Source organism: Sebastes umbrosus, chromosome 18 (assembly GCF_015220745.1).
Source record: "Sebastes umbrosus isolate fSebUmb1 chromosome 18, fSebUmb1.pri, whole genome shotgun sequence".
NCBI lineage: Eukaryota > Metazoa > Chordata > Actinopteri > Perciformes > Sebastidae > Sebastes > Sebastes umbrosus.
The window spans coordinates 4,311,071-4,329,519 of NC_051286.1; the positions used below are offsets into that span (position 1 = coordinate 4,311,071).

Genomic DNA, 18,449 nt, shown 5'->3' on the forward strand with positions numbered 1-18,449 from the left:
TTTTCACACTGTACAGAAAGTGTTGCTGTGCAGCACTGATGTCGAGGTGTAATGGGTTAGGAATGAAGAATACAAGTAACGAGGTCAGTGTAGAAGAGTTTTTATATGAAATTGTGTATTTGACCGTTTCTGACAATACAAAAAAAAAAAAAAAGAAAGCTGGAACACATGATGGAAATGATTAAATCTGTTGAACTTCTTTTCTTATTTCCTGCAAACTACCGAACACAAATTGTGTTGATCCCAGAAATAACTTCAGCTGCACATACACACACACACACACGCATGCACGCACTACTGAGCACAGACAGCCTCCCCTTATCTCCAGCTTGAACAAAATACTGAAGTTCAGCTGCAGTTTTTCAATCAACAGCTGCTCCTGACAAGTTCTGCTTCACCTGCAGTGTCACTAAAAGAAAAACGACCATGAATAGACGCAAAAATGACCAGAAAAAGATGTAAATGTCTACAAACAGACATAAAATTACTATAAAGACAGGCAAATAGATCAGGAGATGCGAAGCACCTCTAAGAGACGCCAAACAACAGTAAAGACGTGCAAAATGACTAAAGAAAGAGATCCAAAACGATCATGAAGAGGTGCAAAATGACCCGGATAAGATTCAAATGGCTACAAAGAGACAGAAATCTACTAAAAAAGAGATGCAAATTGACAAGGAAATAAAAAACGACTACAAAAATATGTAAAACAACCTCATAATGATTACAAAGAGACAAAAAATGACAACAAAAAGGCGCAAAAGAACTTCTAAGAGAAAACAAGCACAGAAAGATACATAACAAGTATAAAACAAGCCACATTATTTTGCCTCTAGAGATGCAAAACGACCATGAAGGGATGCAAAATTAACAGAAAAAGACATAAATGGTTAAAAAGAGACAGAAAACTACTACAAAGAGATATAAAATGACAACAAAGAGATGCATGACCACAGAGACATAAAACAACCACAAAACGACTACAAAGAGACAAAGAATGACTACGAACAGATGCAAATTGAAAAGAGGATGCAAAGCGCCTCCAGAGAGACAAAACAACAATAAAAGAGATGCAAAATGACCAGAAAGACATAAAACAACTACAAAATGACTAGAAAGAGACAAAACTGACAATAAAAAGAAACAAAAGAACTTCTAAAAGAAAACAATCACAGAAAGATGCATAACAAGTATAAAACGAGCCACATTCTTTAACCTGTAGAGATGCAAAACGACCATGAAGAGATGCAAAATAACAGAAAAATATATAAATGGCTACAAAGAGACAGACGACTACAACCAACAGATGCAAAATGACAACAAACAGATGCAAAATGGATCACAAAGAGACGTAAAACAACCACAAAACGACTAAAAAAAGACACAAAATGTTTCCGAAGAACTTCAAAGAGAAAACAACCACGGAAAGATTCAAAATGACTATAAAATGAGTCACATTATTTTGCCTTTTGAGACACAAAACGACCACAAAGAGAAGCAAAATGACAGAAAAGGGTGTAAATGGCTACAAAGAGACAGAAAAGTACAACAAACTGATGCAAAATGTACCACAAAAAGGTGTAAAACAACCTCAAAACGACTACAAAGAGACATAAAATGACAACAAAAAGGCGCCTAAGAACTTCAAAGAGAAAACAACCACAGAAAGACACAGAATGACTATAAAACAAGTCACATTCTTTTGCCTTTTGAGACACAAAACGAACACAGAGGTGTAAAATGTCAGAAAAAATATTTAAATGGGTACAAAGAGACAGAAAACTACAACAAACGGATGCAAAATGTACCACAAAAGGATGTAAAACAACCTCAAAACGACTACAAAGAGACACAAAATGACAACAAAAAGGCGCCAAAGAACTTCAAAGAGAACCAGAGACGCTGTTCGTAGTCATTGTGTCTCTTTCAGTCTGGGTGTCTTGCTCCTATGCAGGAGAGGTGGGAGGCCTTTGACATGTCTGTGCTCAGGGGCAAACTGTCTCATAATCCATCCATTCATACAGTAAACACACACAAATTGATCCAAAATGGCATTAAACAAACCAAAAAGTTACAAACTACTAAAACAACATTGGTGCCGTATAAAGAAAATACAAAAATAACAACCATGAACAAACGATGACAAACATCTGGCAGCTGAAACATCTGGCAGGTGAAACTTCTGTTTGCTTTCTTAAATTCTCATGTCGGGTGTTTTTCTCTCCAGATGTGTGGCAGCAGACACAACTGTTTCCAGATTGTCATGTGTTTCTTGAAGTGCACCCCCACTCCCCCCTTGGCAATAAAAGCAACTGTAGTAAAAATAGATTCTTTCATTTCCCTTTTTATTTCGTTCCCATCGGAGGAAATGCTTTGGAGCCACTCAGCAGATGTGACGGCGTCTTTGGTTCAGAGCTGCGGAGCCTCTTTTATAAAAATGCCCTCTTTTCTTTATAAAATCATTTACAACAAAACATCATCAAAAACAAATATACAGCTAGCACACATTGACTAATTATTCTTTTTTTTGGTAATCAGACATCAGACAAAAAAACTTGGATGGAACTTAACGTTGGGATCGATTGTGTTTGAACACAGGGAGCGTTTCTAACTGTGCGGACTGAGGCCTGCTGTGCAGACCACTATGGCTTCCTTTGGAAATTAAAGCTTCATTCCATAATGTCTCTGATTTTAAGCAGTCTGTATTAACGTCTTGAGCTGTAGCGTCTCTTCCACCGATAACCTGTCGTGGTAGAAGCTGAGTCCGGCCAGGAGCTCGATGTCTCGGACTCGCGCCGTGTGCAACTGCAGCCAATCTTCCACCCACGCCAAGTCCAACCCGTCCTGAAGAGGAAGTAGAAAGAAGAGAAAATGATGTGTTTGATCATTTTTTCCACTGAAGGATCTGTCAGCAGGTTTCCACTGACGTGTAGAGACGAGTAGGAGAGGAGTCATTGGTGTTACTCACAGCACAGCTCTCAGTGTGGTCAGGTCTGTGGGGCAGGATGAAGGACTTGGCCTGCAGGGGACCCTCGCAGCTAACGGGGCTGAAGGCCGAGTTCCCACAGCTGGTCAGGATCATGTAGAAATGTGTCGGGATGGGAGCCTCATGCCTGGAGAAACATGAGGTCACAGGGTTTAAGAAACTGCTGCCTCCTTTACAGAAAGCTCTCATTTAATGTGTGCTTAGTTTTAAAGACCTAAGCCGAGGTGGACCTGGACTCCAGGTCTCAAACACATTACATGCAGGTTATGTTAAAGCCCCTACCAAACACTAGGAGACTTTGAAAAGACTTTTAAAAAGACTAGAGTCTGATACCCTCTCACATGTAAAGACGATGTGTCATAAGTCAGAGTTTTTAGTCTAGACTATAAGATTTTGCAAAGAATAGGGATCTTGCAGGGTCACTATTTGCAAGACTACAACTGAATTCCCTTTGAGATCACTTCCCATCCTGCTACTGGTGGAAATTTACAAGAAGAAAAAGCAGTGATTCCTCCTTCTCCACTCTGTCGTGGTACAAATTAACCTCGCACGGCAGCTGGATTCTCGCAATGTGATGAGCTACTGGCAGCTACAGGCGTGGATTAGGTGTGCAGACCCGGTGAGACCATAGTATGAGACGACACGGAGATGTGACTCGTTCGCAGATTTGATTTGATTCGCAGTGACGAAACGACTCACCAACTGTCATCACATTCTGAGTCAACTGTTGCTAAAGAAAGTTGCGTGTTCATGTAGGAGCTCATCGCTCACAATAACAAGATGATTGAGAGTGTGAGATCGATCAGTGTGGGGGGTGTAACAGCAGTATAAATGGGGCGGCTTTGGTTAAGGAGGTGGAGCGCGTCGTGTTTTAATCACAAGGTTGGAGGTTTGATGCTCCCGTCCAGATGTGTCCTTGAAGGCGACACCAAACCCCAAGTTGCTCCCGAAGGACAGGCCAGCGCCTTGCATGGTGTATGAATAAGTGTGTGAATATAAATGCATACCATTTACCATTCAAATACTTTAATTTAAATATAACTGCGTTAATTCATTATGAAAGTAAAAACATTGGGAAGCACGGTGCCCTATTATTCAAAAGGTTCCTGCTCTCTGGAAAAGCTCTGTAATTATTCCTGTCTCTAAGAAAGCCCATCCAACTGAGAACAATGTTTTAGATCAGTTGCTCTTCCATCAGTTGTGATGACATTCCTTAAGAAGTGTGTGGTATCTATGTTGAAAGCGGACACGAACGACAAATTAGACCCCTTACAGTTAGCGTGCAGACGGGGACGCAGTACGGAAGATGGTTTTAAAACATCTTGAGGACAGAAGAGCTTCTGCTCGGCTGCTTTTCATTGATTTGAGATCTGCTTTCAACACTCTTCAACCGTACCTTGAATGCCAAATATTCACTGTTTCAAGCTTCTCAGATGGGAGGATTTGATGATAGGAAACTGAATATATAAACATTTCTTTATATCAATTACTCGAGAAATGAATAGGAAGATTAATGCTCACGTAACTAATTGTTGGGTGCAGCCCTAATCAATCGCCTGTGCCGTTGACTTACCCTGAAACTGCCATGAGAGCATCAACGTTTCCATCAAAGTCTTCATCGAATATCGGGCCGCTCATGACGTTGACTCCGTTCAGCTGTTGTGAATATTTTGGAAGCAGGACATCATGGACGTGGGTCCAAACATCTGCAGTTCAGGAAAACACACACAAGAACTTCTTAGTTCTCCAAAGATACAATACAACTGATGATACTGTAGTCTAAAGAGAGAAGCCGGTGATTACAAGTTCAAATTGAAAGGAATAATCCGCCTACAGCACCTGTAAGGTTCACTAATTAATAAGATTCATCTTGTTTGTTCAATCTGTAAAAAAGAGATATAAAGCGTTAACTAACTAGTGAGCTTTAGAGGTGCTGGCAGGTGGATTTTGGTGACCTTTGGACAAAGCCAGGCTAGCTGTTTCCCTCTATTTCCAGTCTTTATGCTAAGCTAAGCTAACCGCCTGCAAACAGTCTCCTGGCCGTAGCTTTATATTTAATATTCAGACATTAGAGAGTGCTATTAATCTTATTAAACTCTCAGGAAGAAAGCGAATAAGCTTATTTTCCAAAATGTAATTCATTTAAAGTGCACTGTATGCAAAGCAGTGTCCAACACTGTTATTTATGTGTTGACTGAATTGTATTGTTTGTTTTTATTGGATCATGTTTAGTTGTTTTATATATTGTCATATTTAAGTCAATAAACTAACTCATCCATAGAGGTAGACACAGTGACGTGCAGACACAGTGACGTGCCACCAGAGGGCAGCATCTGTTAGCTGATTAATATAGAGGCTTCCAACATACACAAACAACACCACTAACCTTCCAATGGGACCTCACTCTGGTGAGAGAGAGTTTCCATGTGTAGTGTGGGTGGCCCCAGTGGAAAACTGGAAACCCGGCCAGAGCCGTGTTGTTTGGAAACTCTCAACTTTTCATTACATCAATAATCTCCCAACGCAATCAACAAGTTTCAACACAAGCAGGGCTCATCCGTGCAGCCGAGCACGCCGCAGCGTCACTACACCAAATCTTTCATATGACACATGAGATTTTGTAATGCTGAGTCGTGCTGAGAGTGCAGGTACAGACTTATTCATCAGCAGGATTAAGCAACACATCTGGATGAGCGAAAGAACACGAAGGCACATTCATCCCGTTCTACTTCACATGACATAAATCATTTACAACTCAAAGAATGATTTCATGTGTCGTCCCATCTACTGTTTTTTAGAGCACAGCCTGGTGAATCACCTTAAAAGTGACTCTTATTGTGAAGAAAGCAGCAGTGCCTACAGTAAAATGGCAGGAGGATTAACTATGGAAAGTTCCTCTAACTAAACCTTTAATTGTGCTTTACAGAACGAGTTTAACTAAATTAAAGTACAGTAGTCCCGTATAATCACAGCTTAGATCTTTGGACTACTGTTATGTGTATTTAAAAACCAAAAGTATAGCTTGTTTTTAGAATAAAAGTATAATATTGAGCAATAGAAATGGCTCACGAGAACGGACAGACCACAATACCTGCTCTCTGATCCAGAGTATCTCTTTAATTCACTAGTTAATTCAATTGTTCAGCTTTTATTCAGTTGGCAAATGAACCCTTCTGACCACTTTGAACTTTAACTTTTACATTTCCAGCTTTGGGTGCAGCTAGAAAACCGGGAGCCGATACATATTTGGAAGACTGACTCACCTTTAAATGCAGGGAACATCGGTGCCATGTTGCTCGTGATTAGAGAGTCCGACTCGGGTCCGTTGGCACTCAGATCTAAAGAGAGAAAATGAGCAGTGAGGAAAAATTTGATGTGTTTGCAGTTTTGGATTCAAAACATTAACTGCATGTTATGAAAGTCTGATGTGTCTGCTGTGAAAAGAAGGAATAAAGTACTAACTGCACATGTTGGTGGAGCTAAATACTAAGAGGTAAAGTTATTTATTAGGGCTGTCAAAGTTAACGCAATAATAACGCCACTAATTTCTTAAACGCATTAAAGCAACTTGTGATTTTTAGGTTGTATCGGGCTCAGTTTTAAAGATAGAGTGAAGATACTGGTATCATATAAAACTAAAAACCTGATGAATCCATCGGTACCAACCATGTCATACTAGGAGGATAAATAACGCTGCAAACTTGCTCAAAATTTTGGCAAGGGAAAAACCGGCATGGCCATTTTCAAAGGCGTCCCTTGACCTCTGACCTCCAGATCAGTGAATGTAAATGGGTTCTCTGGGTACCCACGAGTCTCCCCTTTACAGACATGCCCACTTTATGATAATCACATGCAGTTTGGGGCAAGTCATAGTCAAGTCAGCACACTGACACACTGACAGCTGTTGTTGTCTGTTGGGCTGCAGTTTGCCATGTTATGATTGGAGCATATTGTTTTATGCTAAATGCAGTACCTGTGAGGGTTTCCAAACAATCAATATCTGTCATTGTTTTGTGTTGTTAATTGATTTCCAATAATAAATATATACATACATTTGCATGAAGCAGCATATTTGTCCACTCCATTGTTTAGAAGAGGATTAAATACTTGATAAATCTCCCTTTAAGGTACATTTTGAACAGATACATTTGTTTTTTAAATATTTTAATCGATTGACAGTCTTATTATCCATAGCTGCAACTAACCTTATTTTCATTATTGATTATTATTATTATTATTATATTATTATTATTTTATAAATGTGCCTATTTTTTCAATTAATCTATTCATAATTTAGTTTAACAATGTCAGAAAATATTGAAAAATGAAATCACATTTTCCTCAGTAATATCACCAAATATCTTGTTTTTACAGTCCAAACCCCCCGAAGACATTCAATTAACAGTGATGTAAGACTAAGAAAATATGCAAATCGTCATATTAGAGAAGCTTGAACAAGAAAAAAATGCGGCATCTTTGCTTTAAAAATGACTTAAATGATAAATCAGTTGTCGAAATTGTTTCAGGTGATCGACCAATCAACTAATCGTCACAGCTCTTGAGCACAAATCACAGTCTGGTGTCACTTTCGACCACTAAGAGGAAAGTAAAACGTCTAATTTTGGTGAGAACTTTCTGGCAGCTGTTGAGGAGCTTTCTCTTCTCTCTTTCAGTCTGTCACTTCCTTTTGTGGAGCCACCTGCAACCTGAATTTCATTAGAAGTACAGTGAATCTACAGCGTCTAGATTAGCAGCGCCTTTTTACTGTTGCAAACCAAAAGCATGCGTGCATTTTTACATGAGAATGTGGCTCTGAAACACGTCAACTTGAATTCAACACCCGGCTGGGGACGGCGTGCTATGACCCCCTCCACCACATACAGTACACACACACTCACTCGCTAACTGACACACTCACTGGGGGGATGCAGCAGGCCAAAGGACAGAGCGGGGTCGTTTCTGTAGCGCAGACACAGCTGGCTGGAGGCCGGTGGGATGCGGACGTCAGCACGAACACACTCCTCCGACGCTGGGCTCAGGGGTCGGACGCCGGTCTGAGAGGGAGGATCAGTCAGTGGTGGACAGTGTGGAGAGAGAGAGTTGTGTAAGATCACTTGGCTTTGTTTTGCTTCGCCCGTGTATACGGGTCAGTGAGCGCATTGCTCTGTTTCTGTTTGGAGAGCTCTCTAATTATAATAATCTCAGCTCACTCATCTCCCCTGTCATAGAAGAATAGATAGATTTTCTTAAAATAAAATGTGCTATTTCTGAATTTTCTTTATTTTAGGGCTCATAATTTCCAAATAATTTCCAAGAACTTTCCCGGCAAGGACGAAAGAAATTTGGTGCTAATTGTAGGGAAAACATAGACGTTGTTCAATTTGTAAACTTCCAGTTAATTAATTCTATTTAATTGCGAGCGTAACGTAGAGAGTCTTTAACTCAGTGAATAGCAGGTCAGCTGAACTACTTATGGTACATGTCCACAGCCTCCGTCCTTTCCACGCTTCCCATTCATTGTCTATGTAAGCAGCCGTGCAATGCATTCTGGCAGCGTGGCGGCGCGATTTGAGAAACGGGATGTCACGTTGGCCGCTCCTCATTTGCATTAAGTTAATGTCTAGGCTACTTTATGCAAATCACGGGTGTGCAACTCGGCACCTATGGAGACCCCCGAGAAACTTTTAAACTAACCGTTGTCGATCCAAAATAAACACAGATTCAGAAATTGCGTGGCTTATTTCTCACATAAAATGTTTTCAGAAACACATTTTTGTGATATAAGAGAAGAAAGTTTCCAAACGAGCCGCCGTGTTGGTTCTGGTTTGGAAGCTGGGAACAAAAGCCCACAAGTCTTGGTCTTGTCTCGATACACTTGGAAATGAACTTTTTTATCCACCTGTCACTGTGGCTGGTGGATTCCAAAATCAGCCACTCAATACTAGACTACCATTGTTTTTTTGGCTGGTGAGTGAAGACAATCTAGCAGCAACTTGCATATTTTACCAGCATTTGGCTGGAGGCTGGTGCTAATTTCCAACCCTGATCATGACTTTGTCTCAACCCATCAAAGTCCTGATGTTGTCTCGGTCTCGATACACTCTGGTCGATTTAGGTGGTCTTGACTACAACTCTGCTCTGGACCAAAGTGGTGGACCAATATCACCATCAATAAGAGTCACGCTGCTAGCATGGCTAAAAATGTAAAATTTGTTAACAGGCAAGCATACAATTCTAAATCAATGGTGAATAAATCGATATCCAGTGACTAATTCATATTTACGTGTGTTTAAATGAAGCTTTTCTTTCAAGGACATTCCCATTCCCCCTATAGATAGCGCTAGTTTATATAGATCTTTACAGGAAACGTGAAAATATTAGGAAATGATTGGCCGGTATTGTCTCTTATCACAGGCAGAAAGATATAGCATGAAAAACTGTGCATATTTCAAACATCCTGGATGCACAAGAATAGAAATGTAGCATGGCCTTCAACGCTTTTCAGTGATGGATTGATTTTCTAGTGGGCAAACTAGCTTGAAGCTAGCTTCATATGGAGCTGTTAACTTTGACAAGCTGTGAAATTGAAGTTTTCCGTGGGCGTACAAGTGGGTTGAGCATAATACACATGAAAAAAAAACAATCGAAACCACGATTCTTCCAAGCCAAAGTGAACACAGAGGATACGGGACAACCATATTTAGCTTGTATTTGATTAAAGCCTGAATGAAAACAAATCCTCACTAGCTCCATCATTCAGACAGAATAGCACAACAGTGTAAGCTCTCCCGGGAATGTAACACTCTGCCTGAAGTCATGATTTACACTAAACCTCAACCGCATAATGAGAAAGACAAGAAGTGTTTGAGCCAACATGAGCACAGAAGATGAGTAACAGCTGCTTAGAGATGGGATTCACATACTAAACAACCTCTTACAATCTCCTGCCATACCCTGACCACAGAAGAAATACAGCCGGGACAACTCAACCGTGCAGGCTATGTTTAGAGATGAAAGACGGCTCCAAGCAGCGGACTCACCAGAGGCTGGATGGTGTACGACACCCACAGGGGCATGAGGCGGTCTCTGCTGTATCCGCTGAGGTAGCTGGACTGGTGGAGAAGACAAAACTTGGCGTCTGGTTGGACGACTCGAGGGGTGCCAAAGGGATGGTGGAGGCGACGTAAGCTGGCTTTAACAGCTAAAGAAGGGAAAATGTATAAACGTCACACAAAGTTTTCTCCAGAGAAATGTAAAGAAAAATAAAAAGATACTCACTGGAGTTAGTTGAGATGAGATCTCTGTTCATATCTGCCTCCTGAAAAAGAAATTCCTGTTAGTATGATTGTGTTAAATGCATTAAAATCAACACTTTCACCATTCAGTGTATAAAGCCTGTGAAGTTTCAAAGTATCTGCACTGGTGTCAAGTGGATTTTTACACATTATAGAACAGAAAAGATCTGATTCTGACTTTTTGTCAGTTTGAGGATAACTGTACTTTTACTTTCTGATCAACTGGTAATTTGACTTCTAACTTTATTACTTTATTAGTACAAGGTGTACCTAATAAAGTGGCCGGAGCTAGTACCGGGTGTTCTTCTGCTGCTGTAGCCCATCTGCTTCAAGGTTGGACGCGTTGTGCGTTCAGAGATGGTATTCTGCATACCTTGGTTGTAACGAGTGGTTATTTGAGTTACTGTTGCCTTTCTATCATCTCCAACCACTCTGCCCATTCTCCTCTGACCTCTGACATCAACAAGGCATTTTCGTCCACACAACTGCCGCTCACTAGATATTTTCTCTTGTTCGGACCATTCTCTGTAAACCCTAGAGATGGTTGTGCGTGAAAATCCCAGTAGATCAGCAGTTTTTGAAATACTCAGACCAGCCCGTCTGGCACCAACAACCATGCCACGTTCAAAGTCACTTAAATCCCCTTTCTTCCCCATTCTGATGCTCGGTTTGAACTTCAGCAAGTTTTCTTCACCACGTCTAGATGCCTAAATGCATTGAGTTACTGCCATGTGATTGGCTGATTAGCTATTTGTGTTAACAAGCAATTGAACAGGTGTGCCTAATAAAGTGGCCGGTGAGTGAATAGCCGCAGCTCAACTCATTCTGTACAACGTGAATGTGGTCTTTGCGGATTTGCGGTAAGAAAGCTCAGAAAAACAACCTCATTCCAAAAGGAAAAGTCCATTTTTTCGCTGCGTAATATCCACATTCTGTGTGAAAGAATTCATGACAAAAACAACAGTTCGCAAAAATATATTGACGTGCGAATAAATCGTAGTAAAAAATGTGAAGGCCTTAAGTTTCAGCATGTTTGCTAACACTAAACGCAAAATCCAGCTGAGGCTGATGGGAATGTCATTAGTTTTGCAGGTATTTAGTCATAAAGATGTTGACCTGATGAGGCACTAATTGAAAACTAACATCCTTATGATTCATCCTGAAGGGATCATGAATGTTTGTGCACAAATTTCTGACAAACGATCCAAAAGTGGTCGAGACATTTTACTCAAAACTACAAATGCCAACCTCAAGGTGGTGCTAAAGGAAAAGTCTACTGGTAGAAGTTGAGATATTTACACTGGATAAGTGAAAACTTTGACTTGCTGGAGGCGGTAGAGGAAAAGCATGGAGATCATCAAAGTAAGTGGTATTTATCCTCTGGGGAACATGAACGTCTGCACCAAATTTCATGGTAATCCATCCAGTAGTCGTTGAGATATTTCAGTCGGGACCAAAGTGGTGGACTCACCGACAGACAGACAAACACTACCATGACCTCAGTAACTTGTTGGCACATACCGCTGTCTTATTCTGGGATGTACAGGAGCACTGCAGGTCGTCAGCGCGGACGGGGTCACTGGCCTCACAGGGGGTGTCATGGGAGAGCTGCGCTGGGTGAACTGGCAGGTGGAGGGGACGCTTCAGGAGGTGGTTCAGACTGCCGTGAGTCCCGTTGTTCGGAGCGGGACGAATACTTAGGAGATCTGGAGGACGAAGAGAAGAGTGTGTTATCACAAACACTGGACGGTGTGAAAACAGCATGGCAGCATTCAACATTTTAACAACCTTTAATTCATTAATCATTACTGACAGTTATAATAACATCTTATTCCATGGGGTAATCATACAGTAGAGATTCAGGATTTGTCTGCTCTGAGGTTGTCATAATTAGATTTGCACATGTATAACTAAAACCATAATAACACTCTTACTGGATCATTTATACAAAAGTCTTTATATAAAACTATTTAAAAATATTTTGTTGCTACTCAGTAGGCCACATTCTGATTAAACCTGGTATTTCTGCACAGTAGCAGATAAAGATTAGGCTACACTAATATTATTAGTATTATACTATTAGTAGAATTAGATTTCCGTGCTGGCTGCGTAGGATTGTTTCCGACTCATGTGATCCAAACATTTCCAACAACTCCAGAGCGTTGTAAAGTCCAATAGTCAATTTATTGAAAAAAGATAAATATAATAATTTACATGTTTTTATTTAAACAAAATATTCTGCTTCAATCCATATTTGTTGGCGTTTAGCCTTTCAAGAAGTACATTTTCACTGCGGTCAGAAACCTTACAAAAAATCTATTTTGGCTCTAACACTATTGTAGTAAATTAATTAAAATGAATATCATGTATCTGCATTCGCTTAGTGAATCTGTCAAGACGTCATCACTTTATGTTGCTGTTGAGTTATATTCATTAAAGAAAGTTTATTTAATAAAACTAATTTAATACACTGAATCACTTTATTCAAATTGAGGATTTTGTTCGAGGGATTCATAATGTTTTTAACGGTAATGACGTCACACAATATGGGTGGGTGGGGGGGGACTCAGCTTTTCTTAGATGCAAGTAGGCAGGCTTCAAGGAAAATAGTTTGGGAACTACTGCTTTAAGGTGCTACCAGACAGGAAATGTCCATTGAATTCATATATAAGGCTTTTTTCGTTTTAATAAATCATATGTAACAGTCCATCATTGAACCATATTAACTGAATTTTGGGGAGTTTCTGTTCTTGGTTCTACTTTGACTAAAACTCGACATTACTGTAATCGTGAGCAGATTTTGTGTGTTTCTCTTTAGGTTTAAACACCTGGGTTAAACTGGGGATTTTTTCTTGTGGCTGCTTTTCATTTCCGCTTGTCAGTAGTCTTTCATACTAAATGCAATAACTTAACTTTACACACTGGGTCCATGTGCGTTATTGTTATCTGTACTGTGCTGCATGTTGTGCTATTTGTTTGTATGTATTGTGTTTTACTATGATGTGTTTTAACCAACCTATGAAGCAGAAGGCAAATTTCCACATTTGTGGACAGTAAAGATTATTAAAACTCACTAAATAACATTTCGTATTTTGTTTAATCTGAAAAAAAAACAAAGTGTAAAAACGATCCATTGTGGTTTTACAGGAGTTATGAATATGCACAGGACTATTTCCTGAAGTCTCCTCTTGCCTGGCAACCTCATGTGATGACAACACTTCAGGACATGAGTAAATACTGAAAGAAAAGAATAAAGCTACAGCTACAGGTACGGGAGGATAAAGTACAGATCACTCACCACACATGAGATTATATAGTTCGATGTTTTCAAAAGGCGGCACGACAGTGTTCGTTTTAAATGCTGGACCGTAGCCAATGAAGATCGCCTGGAAAAAGTAGACACACATTAACATACTGACTTTCATGCACTCATTTGTAGATGAGAGAGTACAGTGAACTATGCAAACAAAACAGTTTGTGCAATGGAAACCTTAATTTAAACTCTCTCTGTAAATAACAAGATGTCAAACACGTGTAAATATTTGAAATGACCTAAAGCTGTAAACTGACCTTACACAACCTTGAAAATGTATATTAGGGATTTCAATTCTAGGAAAGACTGGTTGGTTGGTTGTTTGGGTTTTGGGGATATTTGCAGGTGAATAAACTCTATTTTCTCTGCTGTGTGTTTCTTTACTCACAGACCAGTCAGCAACCTTGTAAGCTAATTACGGCGGGTCAAATTCCAGTCTAAACCACGTCCGGAAACATACACTGACGTGTTGTGATGACTAACATGAAGGTGGGCAGACAAATACATTTCCAAATCAAACAAACTCAACCCAAGGCAGAGAAGTTGTAGGTGGAGACCAACATCTTCTTCAAAAGTATACTTACTGTGTTCGAGTAGAGTTTAAGAGCTTCACAGGAGTCTTGTTTTAATAATTAGGGTCCGAGCACCGACAACGTCGGACCAGCGAAGGCCCTATTGAAACTGTAAGGATTATACTTTTTCTTTTTCTTTTTCATGCAAATGAATCGCCTTTTTGACGACCTTAGCCATCTCAAAAAGTTGCTAAACTTGGCAGACTTATCAGATGCGGTGAAAAATTTGATATTTTAAGGGTCTCGGGCTTAGCTGATGCAAAATGGCTCGCTAGCGCCCCCTAGAAAATTAGAAAAAATTGAGCCCCGCGCTCCGGTTTCACCTATATGTATGAAATTTGGCAGACAGATGTAACATGTGGAGACGCACAAAAATGCCTCTTGGAAATATGCCCAAAACTCAACAGGAAGTCAGCCATATTGAATTTTATGTGCGATTTTGCCCATTTTCTCGCCATTTTTGGCATTTTATAGGCCGTGTACTTTAACAAACTCCTCCTACAGATTTGATCAGATCGACTTGAAATTTGGTCAGGACCATCTTAAGACCTTGGGGATGAAAATGTATCAAAATGGTGAGTTTTCACTTAACGACCTGACCGTGGCGTGGCGGCCATTTTGAGCCATTCGCCATTAAACAGGAAGTTGTTGTAACTCAAATGTACATAGTCCGATCTGCCCCAGATTTCTCAGGCATGATGGTGGTCCAGTCCTGAGGACATGTACATGTAAAATATACTCATAGCCCCGCCCAAAGACGTTAGCCACGCCCACTTTCATAACTACTGAACCATTTGTCGTAGAGTCTTGTGGGAGGTGTCGTGGCGCTCGTCCGAGTGTCGGTTTCACCGTGCCCGGCCGCGTCAGTTGGCGTCCCACCAGTACCCCCGACGCGCGAGGAGGGGCGAGGGCCCGTTCATCGCTGCTCGCAGCTTTTAATTTTTTTAGTTTCATTCCCAAAAATATAACGGCAAATACAGAGATGTATCTTGTATTTAGACTTAAACATTAACTCCTAAATCTAGTGACAACAGCGGCCAATCTTCTTATAATCTACTGATTTTGAAGCATCCAGAAAATGTTAATTACAGCAGAAACTTGTTTTTGAGTAAAATATCTTCTCTTTAATTTATCTGGGTTTTCTGGAGGCCACTTTAAGCTCTGCATCTTACAAGTTAAAGACTAAACCGAGCTTTCAGGAGTTATCAGGCCTCCTTTAACCCCCCTTTCTCCCTCAATGTGTCAATGAGTTATCACACATCCTGTTTCTTTTTATCCAAGTAGGATATTGCTTTGAACATTCATCTTCCTTCCTCTGACCTGCATGTGGGTGAAGAGGTTATCTGAGCCGTGGAATCCACCGGTGCAGTACTTGATTTGCTGGCTGTTGCTGTCAAAATAGAAGAAACACATTTTTATCTGAGAAGTGTTCAAAATAAACACAGAGACAGAGAGAAATAAAGAGTGGAAGTCACAAAAACACCACAAAAACATATGTCAATAACTATCAATCTCAATTTCAAGGTCAGGCGAGTTTAAGTCTATAGAAACCTAAAGAGCGACTGAAACTACGTTAAACTGAAGTGGACTGAATTCTTCAGCCTGAAACAATTTTCCCTGATTACACGGTTGCTATCCATCAAAGATCCTCTCCAACATACCATCCCTTATTCATTATAAATGATTGCCAACACTAATTACTGTAAATGCTTCAACTTCTGTGTGGCCAAAGACAACTTCTTCTTCTTTTTTTATCACCAGACATTCACATTGGTGTCCATGACACCTACTGTACTATAATCTACACACAGTAAGACCGGCCAACTCCAATTACTGTAACAGCGCTGGTATGTTTCACTACATATAAACTAAATCTGATCTTACTTTATACTGTCAGTCTGCTCTTTCAAGTATTCCATGTTAATCATGTGAAATGCAATTACAAGCACTATAACTACATTAGTGCTGCATTTAAAGACGTTATAGTCTTTTACTAAGCTAAAGGAAAACAGTCTCAGGTCGTCATTTTAAGAGTTTCATTACATTAAATGTGCAGCTAGTTTAACATCACTGCTGCTCTTAAAATTCAGTTAAAGCTGTAGTTGGTAACTTTGAGCAAATATGATCGATAGTTATTTTTATAAATCTGTCACTATATCCTGACAGTAGTGCGTTGCTCCGACAGCTAAACACAGTACGCTGAAATATGTTTCTGAAAACATTTGAAACATTTGCGTCGTTATTGTCACCACAGTGGTGGCTGGAGGTCGGTTACATTCTTGGGAAAGTCCTATCAAGGAAAATATGTCTTCCCCCTGTGATTACTATGTTGGGGGACCTGACTGATCTGAATCTTCCCTCCCAGAAGATAACTGCGGTTTTGTTTACTTGGCAATTACAGCTGCCAATAGATGTATCGCATCTAAGTGGAATCATGAGGATCCCCCTAATATAACCAGTGGATTGATGAGGTAATAAGCTATGCTAAAAGAGGTAGCCCACAGTTTTCCTATAGGATATGGGATCCATGGATTACTTACATAGAATCTACTTAACCTAACCTTTCTATGGTATTTATTTAAATACTAATTATTGTTTTCTATGTGCTGTTTTTTCTTTTTTTACAATTAAATAATTCATTAATTTATTATTTTTTCATGGTTTCTATCTTACTACCATGAATTATATTATTGTAGTACTTATTACCTTTAATTTTAACTAATTAATTAAATTATTTAAAAACATATTTTAATTTTTATTTATTCATTTATTTATTTTATTTTTTTCTGTAACTTAACTTTTTCTATAACTCTAACTCTCGGGGTGGGAGGAAGGCTGTACCTGTCTCTGTGTGGGAGTGAGGAAGGATGTGTATGTGTGTATATATATGTACATATTAAATGCTAAATGTAAGATATATTTTTTGTATTATGTTCTGTTATGTTTGTTATGCAATGTTTGGAAAAAAAAGGAATAAAAAGAATTTTCCAAAATAAGAATAAATTTCCAAGCTCAAACTGAGTGTTTTGCGCAAACTTCCAAACCAGTTTGACTGACATGGGTGTTAATAAATAACTGCTCTCAATAAGTGACACAGTTTGATGACCCAACACAGCGAAAACGTAAAGACTGATCGGTGACTTACAGCGCCGCCTGCCACCCCTCCTTCATATAGAGGTGTCCTCTCTCGATGCGTTTGTTGTTAGCAAAGTGAAACCTTTTGGGGAGGTGTTCTTTGAGGTACGGCCTCATTGGCTGGTCAGGCATCCTGCACTTCAGAACAGACACAGCAGAGGAGAATCAACACACAGCACACGGGGGGAGAATGGGATTGTTTGACGTGAAGCCAAGCAAGCAGATAATTTCTCATTCTTCCTATCAATACAAAAGTGGCATTTGGAATACTTCGCATACCGACAGGTTCTTCACCACGCCGTCGTAGTCGACTGAGGAGAGAAACACAGGACGAGGTCAGCCACGCTGGTTACAAACAAACTGACACTGAGTGATGCTGCAAAGCTGGGATGAAGGAGAAGTTATCGACAGGAACTCACAGGAAAAGAAATCCTCCGGGAGGCGGGTGGGTCTGATGCGAGCAGCCGGGCCTTGGATGACGCTGAAGCCGTCGGCCTCGGGGAAGTAGGTTGACACATATGCTGCCTTTTCACACGAAGCCTCCTCCATGCCTGTAGAAAATATGAAATTGTCCTCAGGTCGTTTCATAAATGGTGAAGATGAATGTTTGAATTTGTAAAAACTTGACGAATGTCGCTATGATAGCATGAAATGAACTTTTTTTTAAATCCATGACTCTATGTGTATACTTTTTCTTGTTTTTGTCCCATGCTGACGTTGTTTAACTTAATGTTTATCTTCATTTCCACGGTTTAACAGCCCTTACAATTGACAGCACATGCATAGATTTATACTTGTGTGATATGTGAACACCGATGAATCCTTCCTATCCTGTTTCTTGTCCTTGCTGCACGCCAAAATGATGTCTTTGATGAAGATAGTTGGGCATCGCCCTGAGCCACACTGACTCCCGCGCATTGATCTTTAATATACCTAATTACACGACTAAACATATGGTCTCCAGATGTCCAGAGAAATGTCTTGTCACAAACTATCCTCCTAACAGACAACCGAGAACAGTTTTTCCCAGTTTACTCCCAGATAACAGACTCATTTTTCATCCGATTTCTCTCTGGCAGGGCCTGTAGTTTCCTCCTGTAACAGGTGCAGTGACTCAACCAAGTCAAACATTTGAAGATGACACTAAG

At 40.0% G+C, this 18,449-nt stretch overlaps 1 protein-coding gene across 1 annotated transcript in view; it reads right to left on the reverse strand.

The window, feature by feature from the left end:
• Positions 1 to 84: 84 nt before the first annotated feature.
• The window catches only part of enpp1 (ectonucleotide pyrophosphatase/phosphodiesterase 1), a 39,116-nt gene continuing 20,751 nt past the window's right edge, over positions 85 to 18,449 (reverse strand). The window contains exons 11-23 of the mRNA XM_037750722.1: positions 17,721 to 17,852; positions 17,581 to 17,612; positions 17,312 to 17,439; positions 15,487 to 15,556; positions 13,580 to 13,667; positions 11,803 to 11,987; positions 10,265 to 10,304; positions 10,027 to 10,187; positions 7,905 to 8,040; positions 6,250 to 6,324; positions 4,560 to 4,692; positions 2,969 to 3,113; positions 85 to 2,844 (exon numbers count right to left, since the gene is read on the reverse strand). Of these exons, the coding sequence (XP_037606650.1) occupies positions 2,692 to 2,844; positions 2,969 to 3,113; positions 4,560 to 4,692; positions 6,250 to 6,324; positions 7,905 to 8,040; positions 10,027 to 10,187; positions 10,265 to 10,304; positions 11,803 to 11,987; positions 13,580 to 13,667; positions 15,487 to 15,556; positions 17,312 to 17,439; positions 17,581 to 17,612; positions 17,721 to 17,852 (1,478 nt within the window). The 3' untranslated portion in view covers positions 85 to 2,691. The remainder of the gene's footprint in view (positions 2,845 to 2,968; positions 3,114 to 4,559; positions 4,693 to 6,249; positions 6,325 to 7,904; positions 8,041 to 10,026; positions 10,188 to 10,264; positions 10,305 to 11,802; positions 11,988 to 13,579; positions 13,668 to 15,486; positions 15,557 to 17,311; positions 17,440 to 17,580; positions 17,613 to 17,720; positions 17,853 to 18,449) is intronic.